Consider the following 25,333-nt stretch of genomic DNA (forward strand, 5'->3'; position numbering starts at 1 on the left):
GGTTTTGCAATGATTACCTCTTGTTTCTTCCATTTTATAGAAGACTGATCTTCTGCTCTTTGCTCTTTTGTTATTTTCTGTTTGTCCATCTCTCATTCACACTGCTAACATTAAAAGGGTAAATGAAGCTTTGAAATTAGCACATTTGCGAGCATACCACAAAGAAAAATGTCAGAGAGCTTAAGGACATGAATATTTAAAAGGGACTCAATAAATATATATCTAAAATACTCAATAGTCTAACAAAGGCTATGATATTGATAGACTATTAAGTATTGATTCTTAAAGATCAACAGATCAAATTTCATTTACATTTTCAAACTGTTCTTTAAAAAAGATTATGTTGGCGAGCACTGCCACATTTTCTGTTGTACCCAATGAAGGCCATGTGTTTTATTAATTATATGTTTTATAATTAATTTGAAGTGAAATAACAAAATCAAAACTTGTAAGCAAAAACACAAAAACGAGAAAAGCCACCAGATGACAGGAGGGTACTTTACAACAACAACTTGAGTTTCCTCAACTGCACAAAGCCAACAAATTTTGGAAGACAGAATAGTTTCCTGTGCCAATGTTTTTTCCTGACAAATCTATTTGTGTATGAGTCCTACAAATATGCCAGTAGCAGTAGCTGCATAGCATAGTCAACAAACAATAGTTTTTACCTCAATGACCGATTGTTGTTTACATCACTCACAGGGAAGACAAAATGTTTCACACCGCCGACTTTAGGGAACCAGGAGGATGTTTGGTATTGGCCATGGTGTCTGGAAAAGTGCATGTGTAAGCTAAGCTGTGTAAGCTTTTTACGCAAGTCAGGATCATAGGGGAATCGGCAAATCCTGCTTTTGATATGATGACCAAATTAAAAGATAATTTCAATGGATCAATCCATTTGGAAAGAAAATTGTGACGCCCTTAGAATATGTGCATGACGCCCTTAGAATATGTGCATGACGCCCTTAGAATATGTGCGTGAGGCCCATCATTATGTAAAAAAAATGAAAGTTACTGTCATTCATTGATACTACAGAGATGTGGGTTGTACGAAAATCTATCCCCAAACCAATAAATCATTGTTTATTTCTTTTGAAAGCCAGCTTGGGGAAATGTATGGGGTCTGATTACTTACACAGCTGGCTCATATCAGTGGGATTAAGCTGTGTCCTGCATTTTTGGGTGAATGAATATTTAATATCTTGTAGGTTCCTGTCCCGAGTCACTCTTTGCATTTCTTGCCGTGAAGGACTGGTTCTGGGATCAGATCAGCTCAATAGAGCCCAACACAGCTCAGCTTAGTCTGATACTCCAGAATAAATGGTATCTAAACAGTCCAGCTGGACGAGGCCCACCTGGATCCCCCAGCACCTCCATCGAGCACCTCATTGTTGGGTCTTATCCCCATGGAAACCTTCCTACAGCCATGGCTGGTGTAAAAGGCTGGTGTTTGTGAGGAAGTTAGATGCCTGGAGGCTTGTTTTCTGTTGTTGTTTTCTCAAGTCTGTTGGCCTCTGAAAAGATGTGTTTGTGGCTGATTTACATGTCAAGGCCCCTCTCAGACCTGTGTTCCCCACCAGCCGGTGGAACAAGCCTCTTAGACAGCTCAATCTAGAGAAGCTCCCCTTTGCCAGGCCTCACATTTTGGGGAGCATTACTGTTGGCCTGTCAATCAGTTCTTATCGACACAGTGCATAGCTTTCTACATAGTACGTCTGTGCATTTCTGCAAATTTTCCTTACAAACTCCTGCTGGGACTTTCTTCAATGCAAAAATTCTCTTTTAGTTGATGTCTTTCTCTCTTTTTCAGTTTTTCCTTCTGCCTTTCAGCCTGTCATCTCTATGTCTGCCATATCATAATGCTGATGCATGCTTTTTGTGGTCTTTGTATGAGACATTCGATGCCTCCGTCTAAAAGACAGCCTGATTTTGCAATTTCCCTGTAGGCTCTGATACCTGCTTTTAGTTCTTTAGTTCTTCTAAAAAAAACAGGAATATGATTATGAATAATGCTGCACCTGTTCCATCTGCCACAATCCTCTGTTCAAACTCCATCACATCATAAAAGACAGGACTTTCCAAATGTCTCGCTGTCTGTTGTTTTCTCTTCATTTTTAAAGCATCACCACAGATTTCCCCGTTGTGAGACTCATACTTTTGCCCCTTGTGCTTACATTCACACTCAGTGCAGGCCGCAACAAACGTCACTCCTCACTGCCTCCGTCTCTTCTTGTTCTTTCTGTGCAGGGCAAGCATTGTGCAGAAGAGGATAATCCATTTCCAGGATGAAGGCTCACTCGTCAAGCGGATGTGTGAGAAAGGTAGGCTTCTTTTACTGACATGGACTAAAAAAAATTACCATGAATTTCTTGTTCCTTCAATCTCCCACGCTGTCACTCTATATCCCTCAGCACTTATAGTCTCTTATTTGTCCGTCTTCTTTTACCCTGTTTTCTTTTCTTCATATTTTCGATACAGGGACTGTCCTCTCTGGCATGTGAATGACTGTAAATGAGTGTGACCCCCTGATGGTGCATGACATTGGATGTCATACTATGCAACAGATCAAAAGAACCATGCTGCACATCCTTTTCCTCTCTTCCTTCCACCTTCTGAAACTATCCACCTCTTGTATGATGGGCAGCACTCTCATCTGCTCCTTATACTAATGAGCAATCTCTGTACGCCTATCTCATTGTCTTCTTTATCTCTCTCTGGCTGTTGTACTTTTTCCCCTCATTACTGTACAGAATCCATGTATGGAGAGACTACAGATAGGCCTCTGCTCGACTGTTGTGCCTGTGGAACAGCAAAGTACAGAGTCACCTTTTATGGCAACTGGTCAGAGAAGAGTCATCCCAAAGACTATCCACGTAAGCACAAAATCCTCTGTTCTCAGCCCCATCACACATTTGATGTTTGCTGATATTCAATTTTTTTTAATGAAAATACCTAAACCGGCAGTTTATTCATCATGCTGGTAAGCATTTCCAAAGCCTGTTATTGTTTACTCCATAGACCACCATAGCACTCCCATTGTTTTATCATTGAACACCGTTTCACTAGCTGACACGTCCCTTTATTACGGTGAACGTCGGTTTTGCAGTTTATTTTCAGCTGATTCTACATACACCATCCTGCTGCTCCACATAATCACTAGCTCATCACATCTGCAGCTAAAATTAGTCCCCAAATAATGCACCATTACTTCTGTTTGAGTATCTTTTACCCAAAACTACCAGCTGCTTAAGGAAACTTTGTAGCCTTTTTCAAAGTGAAAGTATTACTATTTCTTTTTAAATGATTTAAGTCTTGAATATGAATGATTAAGCTTTGGATGAGTGCCAGAATCTGACAAAGGAAGTCGAAACGGACTAATGCATTGCTGATTTTTTTTCTTTAACAGGATTTGATGACATTGAAAGAAATAATACAATCTTTAGCGTTATCCTTTAATCTTGATGGCAGAACTGTAGCCCCAAAAACTCCAGGATATTTTCCAGACATGTGGGTGGTTTAGCCCCGGTACATGGCTCTCAATAGTGATGAGTGTGATTTGCTACAGTATGATGCCATGGTTGAGAGCGATGTGTGTGTATAACCTTGAGCCACACTATCAGGATGTGAATGGACTTAAGGATTACACCTCCTCTCTTGTCTAAGTCAGGCTCTCGCCGGTCAGATCAATATACTGATTAGAGTGGAATAAGATAAACCCTGAGATCGAAAGCAGCCCTAATTTACTGTCTTACGGAAGGAGTAGTTGGTGTGTGACTCACTCTCACACACAGATATGCAAACACACACCTCACAGATAGATCATCTTAAAAGAGGATAGGGCAAGCTTTGTGGTGTCTGTTTCACTCTTAGGATGCTACTGTTGGATTCCTCCTTGCACAAAGTCATATCCTAGGTAACCAGTTATTATAACACACTGCACATTTTGTACTGGACAACATTATTGACTGAGTACCATGCAGTAAGCACATGATGATTTGTCCATATTTATGTTCTGATGATACTTAAACAAACAAAAATAGAGCCATAAGGAAAGTTTCTCTGTTTTTTTCCTGCAAGTAGTAGCCAGGCATTTTCTGCTATCTGATACCACTATGCCACATGTCATCCCTCTATTTTTAACATATGTCCTTCAAGTGCAGGAGCCTTAGACCATTGTGGTGACACAAATTCACGACCAAAATTCACTGTAAAACAGGCCAACAGGGCTGTTTTTTTTTTCATGATGACATGATAACCTTGACAGTTCTATTTTCTTTCTCCCTCTTGTCCCCATTGTAAGTCTTGCAGCAGAGCATGACTATTCAACCCAAGCACGGCAGCTCGCTCGGACACAGGGAGTATATCGAGATGGAGAATGCCTGCTTGTCAACAAAGGGTTTTTTTTTATGGGATGAGCGGGAGATGAATAGAGAGAGAGAGAGAGAAAGGAGGAGAGAGAGTTTTACAGTCATTTATTGAACAAATAAAGAAGTACCCCATCATAGTCAATTTCCTGCACAAGGGAAGCAATATATTGAAGTCCAGGCTGAAAACTTATATACCAAAATAATAGCTGCCTTCCATCTCCTGTATACTTAGCAAAGCCAACACCTTCTTCCCTTTGATAGAATATAAAGTTGGTTTTGTGTGGTTTCATATGATGCATTCACAAATGTGAGGAAATTTCTCATTGCTATGCAGTAAACAAAATGTACTTCTAACCAAGCCCCATCAAAGCTCTTGAAAACCACAGCTACATTCTAGCCCCTCAAATCCAAGCGTCCACAAGTGGTTTAATAACTGTTGAATCAATCAATTTTGTTCACACTTTGTCCTTTATAAATCAACAACAAAATGATACATCAAACAATTATGTATTTCAAGGATTACCACACTACAACCCGGAATCATCTGTGTAGGATATCATGTCCAAAACGTCTCTCTATATTTACAGACATCTGGAAACGCAAAGAGTAACATTAGTTGAGTTGGAGCAGTGATGTCCAGTGTCCATTGTTGAAGCCAAATGAATGATGCTGGAAAGCACAGTTTACCTCTGTCTACACAACAATCCTGTTGACCTTTTTCCAGGTGTATCACAACTCAATCGGGAGTCTATTGAAAGTCTCTGCTAAGCCTGCAAGTGTTGCTCTGAAGCCAAGCAATGCACCATGCATCACAGAGTCCTATTAACCTGTAGAGAGAGGTCAAAGGGGCCAGTTATATCCTTATGAGGCGCCATATTCTTAGCACAGCCCTGTAAAATGTTGGCAGGTCATTAAAAGACACTTTGCAGCTCAGCACATATCATGTCACTGCTCTATTTCTCTCCTATGAAAAACATTTCCACAAATTGAAGACAGAAACCAGCCAAAGCACTTATCACAAGCACTCTTCTCTACTAAAAGTGCATTAAATAGGAGGAGACTGGCCCCAAGGTATACCTACCTTTATAGTAAACTAATACTGCCTCAACCTGAGGCAAAAGGACCTGATGATGGATATAAAACGGTGAACCAAAGCCATAATGTTCAAGCAATTTAGTTATTGGCAATGACTCCCTGCCTGCCAGGGTCAGGCATTTATGAAAGCTTGGGGCACAAATGGTCTTAAAATTTCATAAAGAGCCATCAACTTAAATAATAAAAGCACCAATGTTTTTTAAATAATCATGACAGTCTGGACAAATATGGATTTGTGGTGGGTATTATTGCTTCCATACTTTGACTGAAGGGTCTTTCAATATAATCTAAAAAGAAATATAGCCCTACAAATTTGTCCTTGCTACTTGCAAGACACCAACCATTTTCACTTTGTCAGACTACAGACATACAAAACTCTTAAAGCACACTTCAACCTTGTTGAATGTTTCGTCTACTTCACATAATCATTCAGGTACTTGAAAAAGAAAAACCTTGTGGGTTTCTAAACTTTTTTGAATTAATTTCCTAGCTAAAGACTACATTTTTAAACTTTTTAACTGAAGAAGTTCCCCAAACAATCTGCTTTGATTTGTGCTCATTATGTATGAATGGGAAAAACAACAACAGGCACCTGCTATCAATCACTCAGCTTGTGTACCGAAGCTAATGACATTAGCTATTACTGACTAATGAAGAACCAAACCATGCATTTGAGTAGCAGAACTCTAAAACTGTTTCTGCATTTTGATAGTCTTTAACAGCCTGAGCAGAAACAGCCACAGCTAACCTTCCCTCAGATGACCATTTTTCAGGTTGGAGCTCCCAAGGTCCTTCCCCATTAACTGCAAGGTAGATAAATGGCATGCACCTGGAGCACACAAGCATTTAACAAACCCATTGGCAGCAATAAGAAAAGGGCACCTTTCACTGCTAAAAACAACAGGCCCTATGTCAGGCCCTAAGAGATGATATTGATATTGCTAGTGCCAGAGTTCCTCTGGCAGGTCGTCCCAAGTCGTTGTCATCATTAGTCCTTAACCGGGACACCAGAAGAGTTAAAAGAGTCCTTCTAGAAATATTAAAAAAGGCCAGGACATATGAACTTTAAAGTAACCAGTGAAAAGGTGCTAAAAAAGAAACATATTTTCCAGTTTCTGTCAAAGTAAAAACCTTTGCTGCAGCAATTGACACACTCTCCAGCTGCTGTAATCACTTTGGTTAGAACATGAAAACTGACACACCTCACACTGTCCCAGCATGATGGAATGATTCCATTTTAACCCTGTTTGTGTCATAGAATATCAAATTGTATTTATCTTCTTCCTGGTATGATGTATAGTATCTAGTATATAGAAGCATTTAATTGTTATTCCTTAAATTGAACAGAACATGTATGTCACTTACTGTAAGTTCCTCACAGGTCAGGTTGAATATAGCTAATAACATAATAACAATCTAGTTTTTCAGAATTAGATTTTTTAAATAAATAATTTTAAATATATTATAAATAGTTTTTAATTAGTACCCATTTTATACTTACTGTTGTTAAGATTGGCTACAGTGTTGTGTAGAGTACAATTTAGTTAGTTAACTTGGCTGATTGTAAGTGTGTAATAACCATAAGAATAGGAAAAGGGGAAATGGCATCAAATTTTGATATAATAGACCAAGTATTGAACCTTGAAGCACTACATCTAAACCAAGGCTGTAAGGAGCAAACCCATTCAAAGTCAGCAGAAACTCTGTATGAATCAAAATCATTACCCAAACCCTTACTTCATCAAAAAGGGGAAAAAGGTTTTACACTGAGTCTTTGAGACATCAGAACTTTAGAAAGAACAAGAACCATCCTTCACTGACTATGCTCAGTGTTATAGGAAGGAGAAGAGTGTACTGAACATGAAAATTTATGTTAGAAGATAACGCATTAATAACAAGAAAGCAAAATGTGTCAAAGCAAATTTTCAGTGCAAGGGTAGAGTAGTAAGTTGTAAATCAAGGTCATGCCAAGCTGGAAGAAGATAATAGACAAAAAAATATCAGAGTCCTGAGAACTGCAAAAAGTGTTGGTCACCAAAGTGCTACATCTACCTGACTTATATGCAACAGCTGGTCCAACACTATGGACAACTATGATAGTTGAAACAATCATCTTCCGGGGACAGATCATCCATCTATCTGTGCTTACAAGTGTTAACCCAGATCTCCATAAAGTTAGAAATAACTAAACTAACTAAAAGTCAAGAAAAATAACTGGACAGTGGTCCTACATTAACATTTGCTGTGCCTGCAGCATCAAATGAAGAACTGTTGACGTTTCCACAAAATACTATTACAAGGATAGTGCAAACACAGAGATTAGATTATCACAGTGATTCATCTTTGTTCAGACTCACACTGGGAACCAACAGAAGGCAGAAAGGGTGACTTACAGAACTGCAGCGTAAGGGCTCTATTTAGGGCATAAAGATGACAGGCAGACCTATGACCTATTTGAGTGAACCTCACCTCCACTAAATAAGTTGGTATAATAGTGTTCAGACAAATGATGAAGCTGGTCGTTTACAGATAACAACAATCATCTCTCAGTTTGGTGATTGTTTGTCTTGAAACCGGGGATAGCAGACCCACCACGACTCAAGCAAAGATTTTATGTCGATTGGGGCTGTAAAGCCATCATTGTTCTCTCAGGGTGATGCAGCTCGGTGTCATTCCAGTCCATGTACATAATAACATACTAGATAGGGGATAATATGACAGCAGGGGGAATAATGAAGGGATATAATACATCCAGTTTCTGTGCTGTTGAGGCAAAAAATATTAGGCCGCTGAGAGCTCACAGTGAGATAGTAAAGATAACCCAAAATGACACGTAAACATCAATACCAGATGAACAGCTGTACTCTTTGCCTTATTATGCCTCATACAACAGAGGAGGTTACAGCTGGGCTTTAATTTCACCATCTCTTAGTATGTGTAAGGCTCAGGTTTGCTTCAGCATGGGCTGTCACCTCTTGATGGATCATCATATATAATACCACTGGCACTGCTGCATTTTCTCTGTGCTCACAGGTACAGGGCGTATATAGAGCTCCACTGTTCATTTTTCCATATGTCATACACCTTTGCGCCGAGTGAGAGGGATAGAGAGAAGGTATGAAAGGATTATGAGGGAGCATCAAATGAAAGTAATATACTGTAGGTGGTTTGCAGCAACAAGGATTATTTTTTTAGACTGAAAAAAATCAGTTTGCCAGTAAATATGAGGTGTTTGGTCTTTTAATCAACAGACTAATGGACCAATCAAGTGATGGATAAATCATGGGTATCTCTAGGGCTGCGCCTCGAAAGTGGCGAAATGAAGTGCTAATTGAATGATTAAGCGATAACTTTAGGAATCAAGTTGGGATGTCCAACTAATGAGATGTTTTATTGTGTTATTTCACCAGGTCGTGCCAATCACTGGTCAGCCATCATTGGTGCCTCCCACTCTAAGAAATATGTGCTGTGGGAATACGGTGGCTTTTCCAGCGACGGAGTTAAACAGGTAGCAGAGCTGGGTTCCCCCGTCAAAATGGAGGAGGAGATCAGACAGAAGGTAAGACTCTCCAAGAAATCACCGACATGTTGTTTATAAAGTACAATAAAAAAGGAAAGTCCAAAACAAAAACATGGATTTACTTTTTCCACGATAACAGTCATCTTATTTAAGAAATGCACAGATTTATTCTTTGCTTTTTCTTGGAATATTGTGTCTCAGCCAAAGCTAGTGAGAGATGAGTGGTATAACACCGCAGGGGCCTCAGGATGTTCTCGGGTGTGTACACCTGAGTTCAGCATGGGATGGATTGCTTTGACATTGTTGTCCAGATTGATTAGTGCTTTCAAGCATCAACGCTATTCTTAGCCTGCCTCTGCATCTACTGCGTAAACATAACCAATACACTGGATCTAGGGGGAGTTCCTCTGAAGGACCTACTTTGTATCTTGAAAGAAAAGGTTAGAAGGAAATATCACTTACATTCACATTTAGTCATTTAGCAGACGCTTTTATCCAAATCGACCTACAGAAAAAGGGAAACAAACAAGGAATAGTGGGATAAGAGCCATTAGTGCAGCAATAAGTGCTAGTGACAATTCTTTAAGGAGTAGAATTGCTGTGTGGAGTTTGGATTGCCTTGAACGAACGGGTGGCAGAGCCAGGCGCCGTTCATTGGAAGAGCGCAACTTTCTGGTGTGTCATGAAATGAGGCCAATTATACATACCTCCAAAAGACTCAGCATTCAATTCTCAGTTCATCTTTGATCAGACTGGGTCTTGACATAACCCTCATAATGTGCAGGAGGTGCTTTGGAAGTAGCATCCTCAGGAAGTAGCTGTTACTTCTGTCATCAACTCGGTGTTAATTAGTAATCGATTCCAACTACGCTGAGTTATGTCTCCCCTACTGTGCCCGAGGGAAATTTTCTCTGCTTTCATTTTTGAACTGTCTCTATGAGCTTTCACCTTATTTTTACATATTACGTTGTTATTTTTATATATGCCATGTGCTCCACTGCTCATGTTCTTTCTCCCTCCTTCACCTCTTTTCTCATTATTATTTCCACAAACATGCATGGTATATCTTCCTTCTTTCCTTCTTCTCCATGGCTGCCTCTCTCACTCTTAGAAAACCCGTGCTGGTAGAGCAGATGGTCCTGCAGAGTGCTTATTGCTGGCTAATATTGAAGACCTGGAGTCACAGCAGATAATGAGTGCATAGTGTGAGCAATGGGGTCTCTGTGTCATTGCTGCCTTCCCACTGATAATACAGTACACTCTTTTTTGTATTATTCTCATCTCTGAGCCTGGATCATTAGAATAATTTCCTCCAGTCTTAGAGGTGAGAGGGAAGTGGCACTAGATGTGTTTGAAAAAAATCAGTTCTGTTGGTTCTTTATGATTGTTGTTGTGTTTGTAGTTTACTATTTACAGTTTACAATTATTTCTGGAGCACATAAAGATTGTGAATTAATTTACCCACACAATCGATCATTTACACCAACCCAGACATCAGTTACATAAACCAAGAGGGAAAACTATAGGTGGATTGAGAATTATGTACAGGACAAACATACAGTTCCACTGTACAGTATATGGTCCTTTCCCTATCAGCCTATAGGGTGAAATTATTGAAGCGGAAGAAATCAGGCCTTTTTCCCGCGATCATATCATCACCTGGTGTGCCATGGCTCAAGCTGTGGTTTTCGAGAATAATTTCTCAATATTCAAGTGGGGCTGGCTGACACATGAATAAAGGGTGATGATTACCCAGGCGATCAATAAAAAGCCTGATTAGTCTGATTATAGCAAGCTGCATGCTGTTCTTCACTGCCTGAAAAAAAACAATGAGAAATCAGCCTTTCCAGTACACGCTTTAAGTAGTGCCATTTTAGTGTGTTTGTTGCCTGTGTGTGTGCAGCCGAGCTGCACGATCGTACTGTAAACAGGTGATAGCACTGAGCTTTTGTCGTGTGATTATGTCACATATGACATCTTTTTGCTTGATGTTCACAGCTGCATTGATACCTGGAAGCTAAAAAATCTTTTGTTGCCTTAGACAACTACTGCACATTTTCATTGTATCCACTTTTATACAACTTTAGACAACACATAGACTCTGTCGATGCCCTTGAGGTAAGGAGGCTGAGTGAAGGAGGCTCCCTCTTTTGAGCCGTGCACTGCTTCTTGGTAAACGCTGACACAAACAGAAAGCTGATTCTCTTTTGTGTCAGGTGGAGGCGTCAGGGGGAGCAACTAGCGATGAATGCAAAATTGATATTCATAGCCAGGCTCCACTCCAGCCAAGGGGTGCACTGATCAGAGTGTTCATACAAAGTTTCATTTGCAGAGCCAAGCAGGCATGCACACGATGCAAACATGTGCGCGCTCACACACACACACACACACACACACACACACACACACACACACACACACACACACACACAGAGCCCTCTTATTCCTGCTCGTGTCAATTTCAAAAGATGGCTTTATTTTATTTCTGAGTTTGTCACCCTTTCAGAGCTTGAACAATAGCGTGCTGCACCATCTGTCTTGCTAATACTGCTCATCAGCTGTGTGGTACATGTTCCTGTCATCTGGGATTAAATGCATCTTTTAAAGCTGAGTTTTATTGCAATACTACAGATGACAGTGGTAGTATTTTGTGTGATTTTAGAATTTCCCTTTCAAAAGGTAAGGGTTTTATTTGCAAAATGCACAAGGCCTAATTTAATTTATCCAACCCATATGAGCATGCTGCTCGGCCCGCTCAGTTCAGTCCTTACTATGTGACCGAGTGTTAATAAAAAAAAATATGATTGCATGTTAGAGCCTCTTCAAAACAAGCCTTCACCCAAACAGTCTCAGAACCTCTGCACTGCACATAAGCAATCATGACACCATGCCACTCATCATTTGAAATGGCCTGAGATGATACGTGTGACCATTACTGGCTTTTAAGAATTCATATATTGAAATGAACAGCATACATTTACAGTGCAGTGGACAAGGCACTTTGACTTGATTTATGATAGCTTTCCACCAGAGATGCATATCAAATTTAATCTGTGTTAGTAAGTGCATAATGTTAAATAGGTGATATGTCTTGGGGCTTAGTGCACACTGTAGTTGGAGGAGGTGAGTTACAGAATATAATGGGGGATCCAATCTTTACATATTTCCTGACTGTAAACAGATGTGTGCCACTGTTCCATTTGCCAAATACAAATGCTGTTATCAGAGGACTTGGAAGCACAGGGATGCAGCCTGGGTCCATTGTTGTTGTCCCTCCTTTCATGTCTGAGGTGATTTGTATATGCATTCAATCATTACAGAAGCTCAGTGTGTCACTAATGAGAAGTTTAATGAGACTCTCTCCATGGACCAGCAACCAGGGCCAAGGCCTCAGACGGATTATGAAATCTTCTATTTCCTCTCGCAGCATGGGGCGTATTTCATTATTGCACAGTACGGACGCTTACGGAATCCTCTATTATACTGAGTTCCACAGCTGGGCAACAGAGCAGTGACAACACATCTCAGGCTGGAGCCAAAAAGAGACATTACAGATTCGTGACAGGGAATACAGATCCATGTCACTTGACACACCTTTTTTTTTTTTTTTTTTTTTACAAGGATGCATGTGCAGATCTTGGATTTCTTTAGAAAATAACGTTTAATGTCAATTGCTACTCATTTATCACAGTCAAATTGGCAGGTTGATTAAAGCAAGGAGCTTTTTGATTGCACATTTAGTTTGCACGATAACCAAAAGAACAACAAAATTTAAGCTCTCTGTTAATCTTTCTCCTCCTGCTCCTATTTCTGTTCACTTTACAAGGATTCAAATGATAATTTTACAGTTCAGTTGTCGTGAGAACAGTAAGGTAAGCCATCTGTAAGTGGGAGGCCTGCAGTCAGGAGCGTGGGCAGAGAATAATAGATATGCAGGTTCCTTTGGGTCCTTGACTCTCACTGAATTAGCAGGTGTGTGTTTCTCTTTGTACACAGAGAATAACTTCAGGAACACATTTCACTGCACAAGAATCTGTATTCCCCATGTGTCCTTTGGCACACTTTTAATTGCCTCTTGTATTGGCATTGACCAGACATACATTTTTTTTCATAGTTTATGTCAGGAGAGATTATGTAACTATTTTAGTAGCTGCTCAGCGAGAAGAACTATGTGTACTGTATTGATCTTCTGAGATTGAGGGCGTTAGTGGGAAGGATAAAGTGAAGTTATTTTATATTATTTAATCATACCAATCAACTGTTATTGTCTGCTGATTCTCTATTCTGTTATTTCTGCCAGAGGAATGCATCCTACAGTGCTTTCAGACCATTACCACGTGTCAGAGCTGTGTTAAATTTTTGCCATTGTTTAACCAAAAGCACACTTAACACAGTCTTGGAAAGTGTTCACACACACATGTACAAGTTTTACTCCACCCATTACAATGAGTAACACTCATGACATGAGCACAATTGAAACACACACTAGAAAGAGCACACTCTCGCCTAATTAAGTCAACACTGATAGCTGACATTTTTTATAATGAGCCATTGGGAACTTTTCCTTTCTTCCTCTGCACATGCCTCCTATAATACCTGAACAAGGCCAACAGATTAGTGAAGACTCAGTGACTTGGATCCAGTTATTTTCTTGCATCATTAAGTTTTCTTAATGTCTTTTTGAGATCCAGTCTCTCTTCAAACAACAAAAGATGAAATGAGTCTTCACCTTGATGTCATTCAAAATGAGTATTCCAGCCCCCGCATTTGATGTATTCCTTGGCCAACTAATTATCTTGTACCCGGGGTTTACTGTACGAGAGAACATGTGGATGTCCGTGCAGCATGCAAACATCAATGACATTCACTCCCTTTTATCTTCCATGAAAGGGTCTAGTTCATGATAACTCATTCAGAAGATATTTGCAACACATTTGTACTTGAGATTATTATGACTGTAGAGCTGTGTTTGTGAAACCGTATACTCATACAGTACACCATTGTGCTGAATTCAAGTGGGCTTAAAACAAGAGGCTTGCTGAAAGGGGTCAAGCAGTGTAAGGGCTAGGGGTTTAAAAGCTTTTAGGATTCACAGTGCTTCAGATTTTTCAGATCGAGTGCCTCTGAGCTAAATCATAGCATAGAGAAGGGAAACGTGTGCTGAATCTTTGCGAAAAATGTATTAATCTTTCAATTTGAATATAGATTAAGTGATGCCAAAAAGGTGACATTTATTATATTTGGTACTCCACAAACAGTGAAAGTTGTATTTTTATGCACATAATACTATATGTTGAGTTTGGAGAGGGTGATTTCAGGGTAGGGAAATCCTTTCTATTTTCATATCGTCCAAAAGTGGTTACTCAAGACTGCCAATAGGTCTAACACCAAAAATCCACCAGGCCTATCTGCAGCGAATTGCTTGAGTATTTGGTCGTCCTCCACGCGGAGTCAGCGCCCACCGGGAGCGCTTAAAAAGCTGCGCAGCGTTAACGATGCTTGCTCTTCTACCATGAGTAAGGCCTTCTCCTTCGCTGTATTCTTCTTGTAAAAAGGATTGGTGATATCATATAAGAAATTATACTTTTTCACTTCAGTAATGAATCTCTCATCATCCATCTCTCCTTGTGACCTGCCTCCAACTGACTTCTGGCCTAGTGCCACAAGTTGTGACGTAATGTTGCGATGTGAAATACGACCCAGAGTCTGCTCATGGCATTTTATTTTGAAAAACGACAGGATTCGCTCTGCAATTTCTGTCTGACTTCCTGTCAGAACAATCCGCACTCTGTCCAGCTTGACATGTGCTACAACGTGGCAAAAATAGAATTAATGCATGGCTGAGCGTCGAGACACGTCCGGGACGTGTCTGAAACGTAGCAGTACGGAGCCGCTGGAGATTGATACATTGACTATCATGTTTGCATGTTACGCCTGGGTTGGGCCCAGTGGATTTTGGGAGTTACGTACCACACGCAGACTGCTCATGGAGCGGCTGCTACAACACCGTGTTTACCCTAACGTACAGCTCCAGTCAGCTGTCCCACTACAACTCAGTTAACAGGGCTGCACCAGAAACATCTCTAAATGCAGATTCTAGAGAAACTTTAGATAGGAAAAAACAATTGCCAGTTATCCATTCAATTGTCAATATATGATCCCATTTCCAATCGGCTGAAGCCTAAATAATTTTGTTCAGCTGTATCTTTCTCTTTCGAAATTCAACACTGATAATATTTGTCTCGAATTAATTATTTAGATGAATTTTTCAGATGGATACAAAATGCTTAGCTACTTCTGCCCTAAGAGTGGAATGCAGAAGATAATTTACACTACTGAGCTATGGGCTGTATTTCTACCGCTCTATGTGTCCGTTATCGTCTTCACTCTCTTCTCTCTCAATATACCATTTGTCATGTCCTCTCAGTCCTCATGTATCTTTCTGTACGCATGCTGCTGCATGAGGTCAGGTTTACCACAGTGGGATAGCAATTAGCTATAAAGGGGCCTACCAGAGGGTGAAGTCTTGACCCCACCTCCGTATCCAACCTTGCCAAGCCACTGTGCACCATGCCAAACCCCAGTGGGTGTAAGAGCATGCAGAAATTCCCCAGCTCATCACCACCAACCCCCCGCGGCCACTTCTCATTTGCTACACTGCTCTTGTGTTTGCTGAACATTTTGTTTTCTGGTTATCTTCTTGAATGTTTGTTTAAAAACAGAGGAGCAAAAGTTTTAGAGACAGTAATTCTTTAATTTCAGCTGGCAATTTTCCTTCGGCCTGTCAAGTCAGCTTTATGAGCCCGGCAGAGATATCCATGTTTGGGAAAACAAAGCTCTCAAAAACCTTAATGCCTGCCTTGGTTCCCAGGACTGTTATTATGATTGTTGAAATCGAGCAGTACAGCCGGAGGCAAGCACATTTTGAAATGCAGCGGGGTAGAGTTAGCCAATATGTGCTTTGTGTACGTGTGTGCCTTAGTGTGCACATGCACGTAGTTTGGGGCATATGAGAGGGCTCTTTATTTCTCTCATAATGAAGTCAGAAAAACATGTTACTTTATAATTAGACACACATTATACAGACACAGGGCATAATAGCTTCCCATGTAGGGTTTTTTTTGTTTTATGTAGATGTGTTTTGGTGAATATGTATGATTTGTGTGTTGGTGCAGGTCTGTTTGCATGTCTCCTCCATTTGTGTGTGGTGTGTGTACGGCCCTTAATGTTGACTTAACCGGTCCTCTCAGTGCAGCTGGCTGGCTCAGGGCTTCATACACAGTCACAGGGATAAAAACGGGATTATTCAGGAATCTCAGACATCTTGGCCGCAGGCAGCTTTGATAAAGCCATACCAGTGTCCAGAGAACTCAGTGGAATAAGTGAGTAGTAGCAGGCCAAGGACAGAAGACCAGACACTGCTCCAGTCCCTTTCGTTTAGTGTCTCATAGAATTCAAGGATTAGACATTTGCCTTGTTTCGCTATGCCAGAAGTTTTCTGTGAATATTTGTCAGCTCCTGTGAGTGTGAGATGACACAGTTCAGGGAAATTAAAATTCTAATTAATGCTAAACATTGGGTTGTTATGAGTTAGCTTTGTATCTAAAGTCTCTGAGGGAAAATTCTCCTCCCTTTTATCAGTTATTAATCAAATGAATACATCTCTTGTGGTGCTTCATGTGTTTATCTTTTTATATTTTTGAGTTGTTTATTTATCTGTGAATTGAAGTGGGGATGTCATACTTGATGTGTCACTATTTGTTTGTTCTGTTGATGCCAAGACTGCTACAGCTTGCAAACACACAGAAGGAAGTGGACAAGTTGTGGACAGGGGTCAGAAAACAGTGTCAGAGAAAGGGAAATATAAAACGTTGTACAGAACGCACGGTTTTGATATGGTTAATGAGACATATGTACGACACCATATGCCTCTCACATGCTTCCTCAACTGTAAACAGGCTGTGTGAGATGAAATAAAATCTTACTCATTTCATTTTCATCCCATCTGTTAGGAACTGCAGCCACTGTGATTTACTCCACATTAACATTTGGTGTGTCCATCGCACATTACAACACAAATACTCTTCTTACAGGTTTATGCAGTGGCAACTCAAGGAGACATATTTAGAGGTCACAACTTAACCTGTATTGAGCTGAATCATCTCAATGAGGTTTTGGGATATGGACTGGAGACTTCCCTTATCCTTTTGAAGATCTCCATAAGATCAAGGCCGGCTAAATACAATAAACCCTCATTATAAATCGTTGTGATCTTTTATTCATGAGGTGGCCCCGACAAATCTGCTTCCAGTAATGGTTCTACCTGTTATGTTGTCCCTATGTAAATGAGACCATGGCTCTGAGGCCCTCCATTCACTGCAATCTCCATATCATTTGGTAGGTTGGGGACCTGCAGTCTGTCTTCCTAGCGAGCGGTCAAACAGATGAAGGAGACAGAATGTGACTGACAGTGGAGGACATAGTGAAGCATCTAGACACGACCACAAAAATACAGTTTTATAAGAGTTGTCTTGATGTCATAGTTTGATATATAAGCACTATCAAACCAACATTTTGATTGTAAACACTATTATAAACTGTTTACCATCACTATTATCAGCCTAAAACAGCTTTTCATAAGAGTCGAGAAGAAGACACAGATTTATTATCCAGACACACTGTTTGTACCGCTACAGCTTTTGCTAATTCCAGGTTATTGCTTATTCCATTACTTTAAGTGCAGCATCTTTCATGTCTAATGTTGCATTATTTTGCCTCAAATGCATTAAAAAGCTCATTACTCTCCCTCTGTCTCTCCCACTTTCTCTCTCTGTGTGAGCACACGAACAGTAATAATAGCTACTCTGTGTTTATGATTCTTCTCTGCTTGTAGGAAGAACTAACACAAACAAGGCATTTATGTTTTCAGCTCAGGCGGTCTTGAATGACAGAAGTTAAGGGCAGTGAAGCTGTTTTTTTTTATTGTTGCGGTGGATTGAAAAGTTGACCTGTCAGTTGTAAATACTGCATTTTGGTTTCTGTTTGATTTATCAGGGCTGACTATGGCATCTACACCATCTTTTGTTTTGCTTTGAGACTGCCTACAACTCTGTGCATTACTTACCTGCATGTAAAATAGGGCTGCTGCGATAAGTCAGCGTAATCGATAATGTTGTTGCTGCAAATGCTAAAACTCCTAGTCAGCCAAGTTCCTGTGTCTTGCTGCCATTTGCTGATTAAAGTGAAGTTAGCTTCAACAACTTCAGCCTCGGGTAACTTAAAGCTGAGGACACAATACAACATTTTTTGCCAGATTTTACCCATGATTCCCAATTGGGCGAAGTCTTCACCAGTCTGCACTAGTTGGGGACAGTCGGCACAAAAACTGTGACCTGTGTGAGGGGGACAGACCCGATCTGACCTCAGTCACAGTCAATCAAACATGTTTGAATGTTTTTACCTGAATCTGGATGCAATCAGGTAGTGTGAACTGATTACTGACCCAAGTGCAAAAACATGTTGCCAACAGCAAATGAAAAAGAGAGGGTGGGACACATTAAATAGTGTCAGAAGATGATGGGAAGTAGCAGGAATATATTGACCTGAACCTGTTTTTTTTCCCCCCGAGCAGATAGCTGCGCTGTAACAGCAGCGAGCTGATTGTCGTCCATGTTTGTTTACTTCTTCCTCCTCTTCTTCTTCTTCTTAAAGTTTTATTGGCAAACATCAGACGCAGATGTTAAGTGTTGAAACCAGTCATGTAGTGTGTACTGTACTTTAATCTGTAAAGACTAAGTAACTAATTTTGGTGCTCCTCCAGTTAGTATTGTGCTGCATTATACAATGACATACATGCAGAATGTCAAACGAATGTTCCATATAAATGTTTTTGGAGGAAAATTATTTGTTAGATAAATTGAGTAATGGATCAAATAGTCCATAGATTAATTGAAGCAGCCTTAATGATATTTCTGTTTCGAGAATTTGTATTTAAATGCTAGAGTTTTGGTATAATTCTCCTTTAAAAATGTGCATACTACAGATATACGTTCTTGTATATAGTGTCTCTTAGGGCACATGTACACACACATTAAATATTCTGCAAAGAGATATAGCTCTTCTGTAGTCTTGCATACAGTGTAGCTATGTAAAGTAATGTTTATGTTTGGCCTTTAGCAAATGTTTTTGTTTTGTTTTTCCCCTTGGAGGTAGCGCAGAGTTAATGTCTCTTGTGAGTTTTGGACTGAATTATGTATTCTGGTGCAGAGCTGCGTGATACAGTGCTTCAATAAGGATGTATAAAATGTCTGTGGGGTTGTTTGTATGATAAACCCATGGACAGATTATGTATGGCTTTAATTTGAAACTTCAGGGGTCAGCCTGAGAATGGTGTTTTCTTTTTACAAGTGGTGGGCTGTTTCAGGATCAGCACTGAGCACACGCTCTGCAGTGCAGTACATGTAGCCTCAATGGCCACTGACCTCCTTACAGAGCAAGGAATCTGGAAGTAAGAATGAAAGTTAGCAAAACGGAAGAAAAGCTTAGAGAGCGACAGACAGCCTGAACTGGGTCATCAAAGGCAGTTACCTCGATTCATCTCTAATAATATCCCCTAGCCCTGGGCCCAGGTCTGCTGGAGTTGCCTGTATAATGGCTCAGGCTGCTTGATGAATGACTGTGCCAGGCAGCACTATAGGCTTCCAGACTGTGCTGCAAAGCTCAGAGATTGCCACCGAGGACAACCACGGTCAGCAAATCAATTCACAGCTCTCTAGAGAAGTAGTCAGCGCTTACAAACTCATCTGCCTTAAGCACAGACGATTCTCTTGTCACCACGTTCCCTCATGAGGCCGCGGGATGTTCTCCTGTCCTGTTTTCAGCGGGATCGGTGTGACTGAAGTGACTTCACCTATGCAGTATCTGAACTGCTGCTTATTCTGCAGGGCAGGATATGGGTATGTCAGTGGAGATTTAATTAACACCTGAAGGCTGTGTAAGCCTTTACGCTGTGTGCTGATAACAGCCAGCCTGCATCCCATTGGAATTTTGAAGCAATTTTTTATGTCTATTAATAGTTTGGAGTACGTGCTGGGACAGACAGATCAGATATTTCTGGGCAGAACTTTGATTACCACATCAGAGGAGTTTCTATCTCACCCAGGGAAAAGGCTCCTTTAGACCAAGTGGGGCTTTGGCTCACAGCTCTTAATTTGACGTAATTGTGGTCTCCTAGGGAATAGTTTGACCAGTTTGAATACAGAATCAAGTATTCTGCCATCTTCAAGCTGAGCAGAAACCCGTCTCACACAGCTAATACTGACAAAGTAAAGCAATAAGGTAATAAGCAAAGAAACCATTTATGTTCTTATTCTTCCACATTTAGTTAAGGAGATAAAGTAGAAATCCATGCTCCTGCTACAGATTGGATTTTTCCATGCCACAGTCTTTGATATGTCATAGTGGTGACAAAGCATATGAATGACTTATCTGCATAGTTTTACACTCCAAGGAAATTAGCGTTTCCAATAATATTAATGAGGTGAAAAAACAACAGAGGTATTTGCATGGTAATTAGCATTAATGATCTTTTTAGCATGGTGATTATACAAGTATGTGCTGCGGCTGATATTCCAAAGGGATCTGAAAAAGCCAGATGCTCCAGCTGTTCTTGTGGATGTCTTTCTGATATTGCAGAGAGTGAAGGGATGATACCTGCCTCATGTTGTAGGCATAGCCACCAGGAGCTGGGAACAGCCATTAGTATCATTTTTCTCCAGAAACTCTGTGAGTGATATAAGCAATTTCAACAATGGTCTCATCTCTGCTTTTGTCAGGCTGGCTTTGTTGCCTTGAAGGATGCTAATAAGGTTTTATTCGCAATTGGGAACCTGGTCATCTGCGCTACCTCATCCGTTTTCTATAGCAAGACCCGGGGGAATCATCATTACTGTTTAATGAAAACTCTGTAGAGACTCTGTTTTTATTTCATGGATAGCAGGTGCATTAAAGGGACCTTGTTAATGTGGATTAATTCAAAATTTGATGCACATACACACATATACTGTGCATGTTCTCACAGAGTCCCAGAAAGTATGAGTCATACAGCTTGACAATGGATTGTGTGTCTATATTTGGTCCTGGGAGCATTGATTTTGCACATACACATGTTGGCATTGTGCAGTTAGTAGTCAAAGTGCAACTGGAAGACATACAATGTAAAGCAGTCGAACAATATGCATCATAAAAACACAGAAGTGAACAATCCCTGTCATCTGTTTAAGCGTTCATTGATTATTCACTGTTTAGCAGGTGGATCCTTGTCGGAATAAATGATGTGACAGCCTTTTTTGTTTTCAACAGTGAAAGCTGCAAATGGCAGCCTGAGGGCAGGATGGTGTATTCACTGTGGAAGGGTTGAGATGGATCAGCAATGATTTCTTTCACCAGAGATGCAGTGTGGTGTTCTGAAAGCTGCGTGATATTGGGAGCAAATGTTGGAGCTTTTGCTCGTGCTGTGTTGAGTTTGTTCTTTCCTCCTCAACTGGTATGTTGAATCAGTAGAGGTCTTATGAGCTTTATTGTGGTGTTGTATCTGCATGGGTGTTTGGATTTCTAGGTCAATTTATTAGTGTTCTGAAGTTGTGATTTATTTAAATATTAAGTTTATGGCCATGCATTTTATCTTGTTGGGCTTTAAAATCTGTTTTTTTTCCATACCAGGGCAAAAAGAAGTTGACTGCACATCTGTGTCTGGCTTTATTGTTGTTTCGCATCACTCCAAACAGTGTTGCATCATTTGCAAATTTGATGATCGGGCATCAATTCTGAGTGGTGTTATAATTATCTATGTCAAGATAGGGAGAGAACATACTTGAAGTACCAATGTCTTCCTGGTAATGAAGGAGGATTTACTGTATCGGATATAATGTACACTAGCCAGGCATTCATCCAAATGTAGCACCATATTTGTACCACATTTTCATTTCAGAAAAAGAAAATATAAATTTGTGTTCCCATTCATTTTTCCAGATTCTTTCACGTTTCCATTAAGGTTTTATTCAGCAGAATATCGAAAACAGGTGGGCGGATATGCATTTATTGTCCGATAATACTTTCATCATACTTTGAGCCAGCTGGTTATTCATATTTATCTCAGGTAACCTCCTCCAGAGATTATTGGGTGTTAAAAGCTGATTAATATTCAGTGGACAGAATGTCTTTCCAGGTGTTTATAGACCAGCTCAAGTCAGGTTACTCACACATTTTCTTTTCCAACACAACATCCCTTTAACTTGAAGGTTTTTCCTCTGATTTTGTTCAGTCCATCCAACATCGAAGAGCCATTTCTGTTTGACTGTCTGTCCCCTTAACGCATACTGCATGTTAGTTGTCTCTTGTAGAAACACTGACACATGATGCTAACTGTCAGCATGGATATAGTTAATTTAAGTGAAACTTATTTAGTTTTCCTCTCCACTGTTGTTGTGTTTTATGTACATAGATGAGATCAATATCAAATGATTAGAAAATGCTGTGATTTCCCCTGGCTCTGCTTTTACGTATCAGCTTGGGAAATCCCCAGTAACATAATTTTGTTCATCTTAAATGTATAATCAATGTTACCCTCTTACACCCAAATCTGTACTCATGACTTAAGTCCCAGTCCATAATGAAACGTTTAAGTATTTAATCTTCAGGTATTTCTCAACACTGTCTGTGTACCGTTTTTGCAAACACGTATATTATAAATATTATTGTCGTAACAGAAAGGCTTAACTGCTTGAAACATTTTTTCTTTAGCAGATGTATTGCTGTATGGCTGCCTTCCCACCCATACTCATATTAAACCCTTACAAATGTCAGTGGAGCAAGCTGGCAATATTAAACCATATTAACACTGTGACTCTGTTCCTAACCATTTCTTATTTGCTACAATGCCAGTTTAAATGCCGTTTCTTGCCTAACAGGGAATTACAAATGCCAAATCAAGCATTGCAAATGAAGGTTCACTGCGCTTGTCAGGACTAGATGGAAATTATTCATGCAATATGAATCTTTTCCTTCCAAGATGAGAGAGTATGTCATCTGCACTGCATGATGTGTCTTCTCTAATGGATACAGGCAGTTCTCTGTTCTGGAAATGACTCCACTGGGTTTTTTTAATACAATAATCTTTTTTTCACAACATAAGCCGGTTTGTTTGAGTGAGCAAACATATTAAAAAGTAGAAACATGTTCAAGCTAGATTACACAGGAACTAACAGGAGTATGCTGAACTCATTCACTTCCAGAACTAACAGGTGGGAAAGAAACCTGTCCAGGTTCACAGTGTCATAGTGGGAGCCTTCGGGCCAAACCTGACAATGCCAGATTCAGCCTTCAGTGTTGTCCTCTGCTCTCCGGTTCTGATGTGACTGATGCTATTGCAGCCTCTAAACTAACCTCTTAAGGAGCTGCCATTGTTGTTTTGAACAAACTGTCACCTCTCCGTGTTAGTAGCTCCTCACAGGATGCTGGTTTGCTGAACCACTGGTTGTGCAAAGCCTCACAAAATGGATTTGCACGATATGTTATCCTGTGATTCTCGCGGATGCCACCATTCTCGGACGGAAAAATGAGAAACACCAATAAATGCTTTGCCAGAATGTGTCATAATGTCAAACGGTGATTCAGCGAGGTAGAAGAGCCAGAAATCAGCCCAACTCTAATGTTAGGTATATTTTGACTTGCTTTGTGGAATAAAAGTGAGAGGTGAATTGCCTTTGTACCCTTGTTGACTTTGACTTGTGCATTTTGTCTACATTTACATCTAATTAAATAAAAAGCACACAGCTAATACCACAAATGTCAGAACGATACCTTTGGTAAAATGTGCTCCTCAAAGGGCTGTTTAACAGTTAAAGCCCTCTCCTTCATCCCTTTGAAGAACTTACATTTTGCATTCTGGTCATCAACACAAATCTATTTACTCCTTCATGACAGAGACACATTTCTCCAAACGAGAATTATTGGTGATTTTAGTGTAATGCTTATGTGTTTTGTTTTTGATCATCGGCTCAGTGTCCTCATATTTACAACAGAAAAATTTGCTCTTGTTATAGAAAAACTAAAATGACTTTATTTATATATAAAAATGAATTTATTTTGAAGGCAATTTCCATGGAGAGTCGCTTACAAAAGATTTACAAGTTGCGCAAAATCACCTTGAAAATCAACCTTGAAATCATAATATTTGCCTTTCACAAATGACTGCTTTGTTAATATGTTGCTGCAGTCAGAAGTGACACATGCATCAAATATGCATTTGATGAGGCTTTAAGAATTCATTCATAAGAAGAGAATTATTTAGTCCTGACACAGAGTCATTTGCAATTTTACTTCACGTCAAAAATGATGTAGTGTTGCCAGGTGCACGGCTGAACTCCAGATCCCCTACAATACCACAAGGTCCCTCAGATATATTATGACTTTCCTTTGACGGCATCTGCTTTTAAACATTGTTAAAAACATTCTCAAAGCTTATTTACTTGTGTGGTGTTCATTGTGTCTAAAATGCGAAATTTTTCTTCAGCTCAAGCTCTTATCCTTTTATTGCGTTCATCTATTTTTCTGTTGTCTGGAAAGTCTTTTTAGCCACATAAAACCTTGTTAAGGTCTGCCTAATGATGACCAGATAGTGGATAGATAGTAGACTGTTGGAGTGGAAGTACAGTGGCCTTTAGAGTGGAGTCTTTCCAAAGAGATGGACAAGATTGTGTCACCAACTACAACATGGATATGCATCAATGTAATGTTGAACTTAATGACTGCAGTGCATACGGGGCTACATTTAATTTTTCGGCCTGCCATCTTCAAAACTAATTTCTTATCTGAAATGTGCATGAATGTGACTGTATTAATGAGTATTTACTCAATACCTATGATCGTTGTACCAGCCTTCCTTTTCTCATGTCCAATTGATTTTTGCCAGCAGCTTTAAGACGGATCAGTCTCTCTGCAGGCTGTTTTCTCTCACCAGTAACTGCAAGTGGTAAATAAAACTAACTATGCTCTTTAGCTTAATTATTTTCCGCTCTAGCAGGTACATACTCATCCTCAGGGAAGTCGGCTCTATCACCACATCTCGGGCATTTACAGGAATGGAAAGATGAGGCTTGATAATGTAAATCAGAATGACACCCAAGTTATTTTTCCAGAGGGGGAAAACTGCTTCCAGTAATTCCAATGATCATACTAGACTTTTGATACTAATGACTCTCTTAAGAAGACAAAAGCATAAAAGAAAACTGTCATCTCTTGCTGCCTAAGGCACTTGTTTATTTGATAGTCCACTGTTTTCCCATCTCTGTCT

The 25,333-nt window shown here is 40.0% G+C and overlaps 1 protein-coding gene across 1 annotated transcript in view; it reads left to right on the plus strand.

Moving 5' to 3' along the window:
• spon1a (spondin 1a) overlaps window positions 1-25,333 on the plus strand; it is a 77,549-nt gene that overhangs the window by 13,145 nt on the left and 39,071 nt on the right. Inside the window, exons 4-6 of the mRNA XM_059354293.1 lie at window positions 2,248-2,321; window positions 2,751-2,873; window positions 8,873-9,021. Of these exons, the coding sequence (XP_059210276.1) occupies window positions 2,248-2,321; window positions 2,751-2,873; window positions 8,873-9,021 (346 nt within the window). The remainder of the gene's footprint in view (window positions 1-2,247; window positions 2,322-2,750; window positions 2,874-8,872; window positions 9,022-25,333) is intronic.

Source organism: Centropristis striata, chromosome 2, assembly GCF_030273125.1.
Source record: "Centropristis striata isolate RG_2023a ecotype Rhode Island chromosome 2, C.striata_1.0, whole genome shotgun sequence".
Classification (NCBI taxonomy): domain Eukaryota; kingdom Metazoa; phylum Chordata; class Actinopteri; order Perciformes; family Serranidae; genus Centropristis; species Centropristis striata.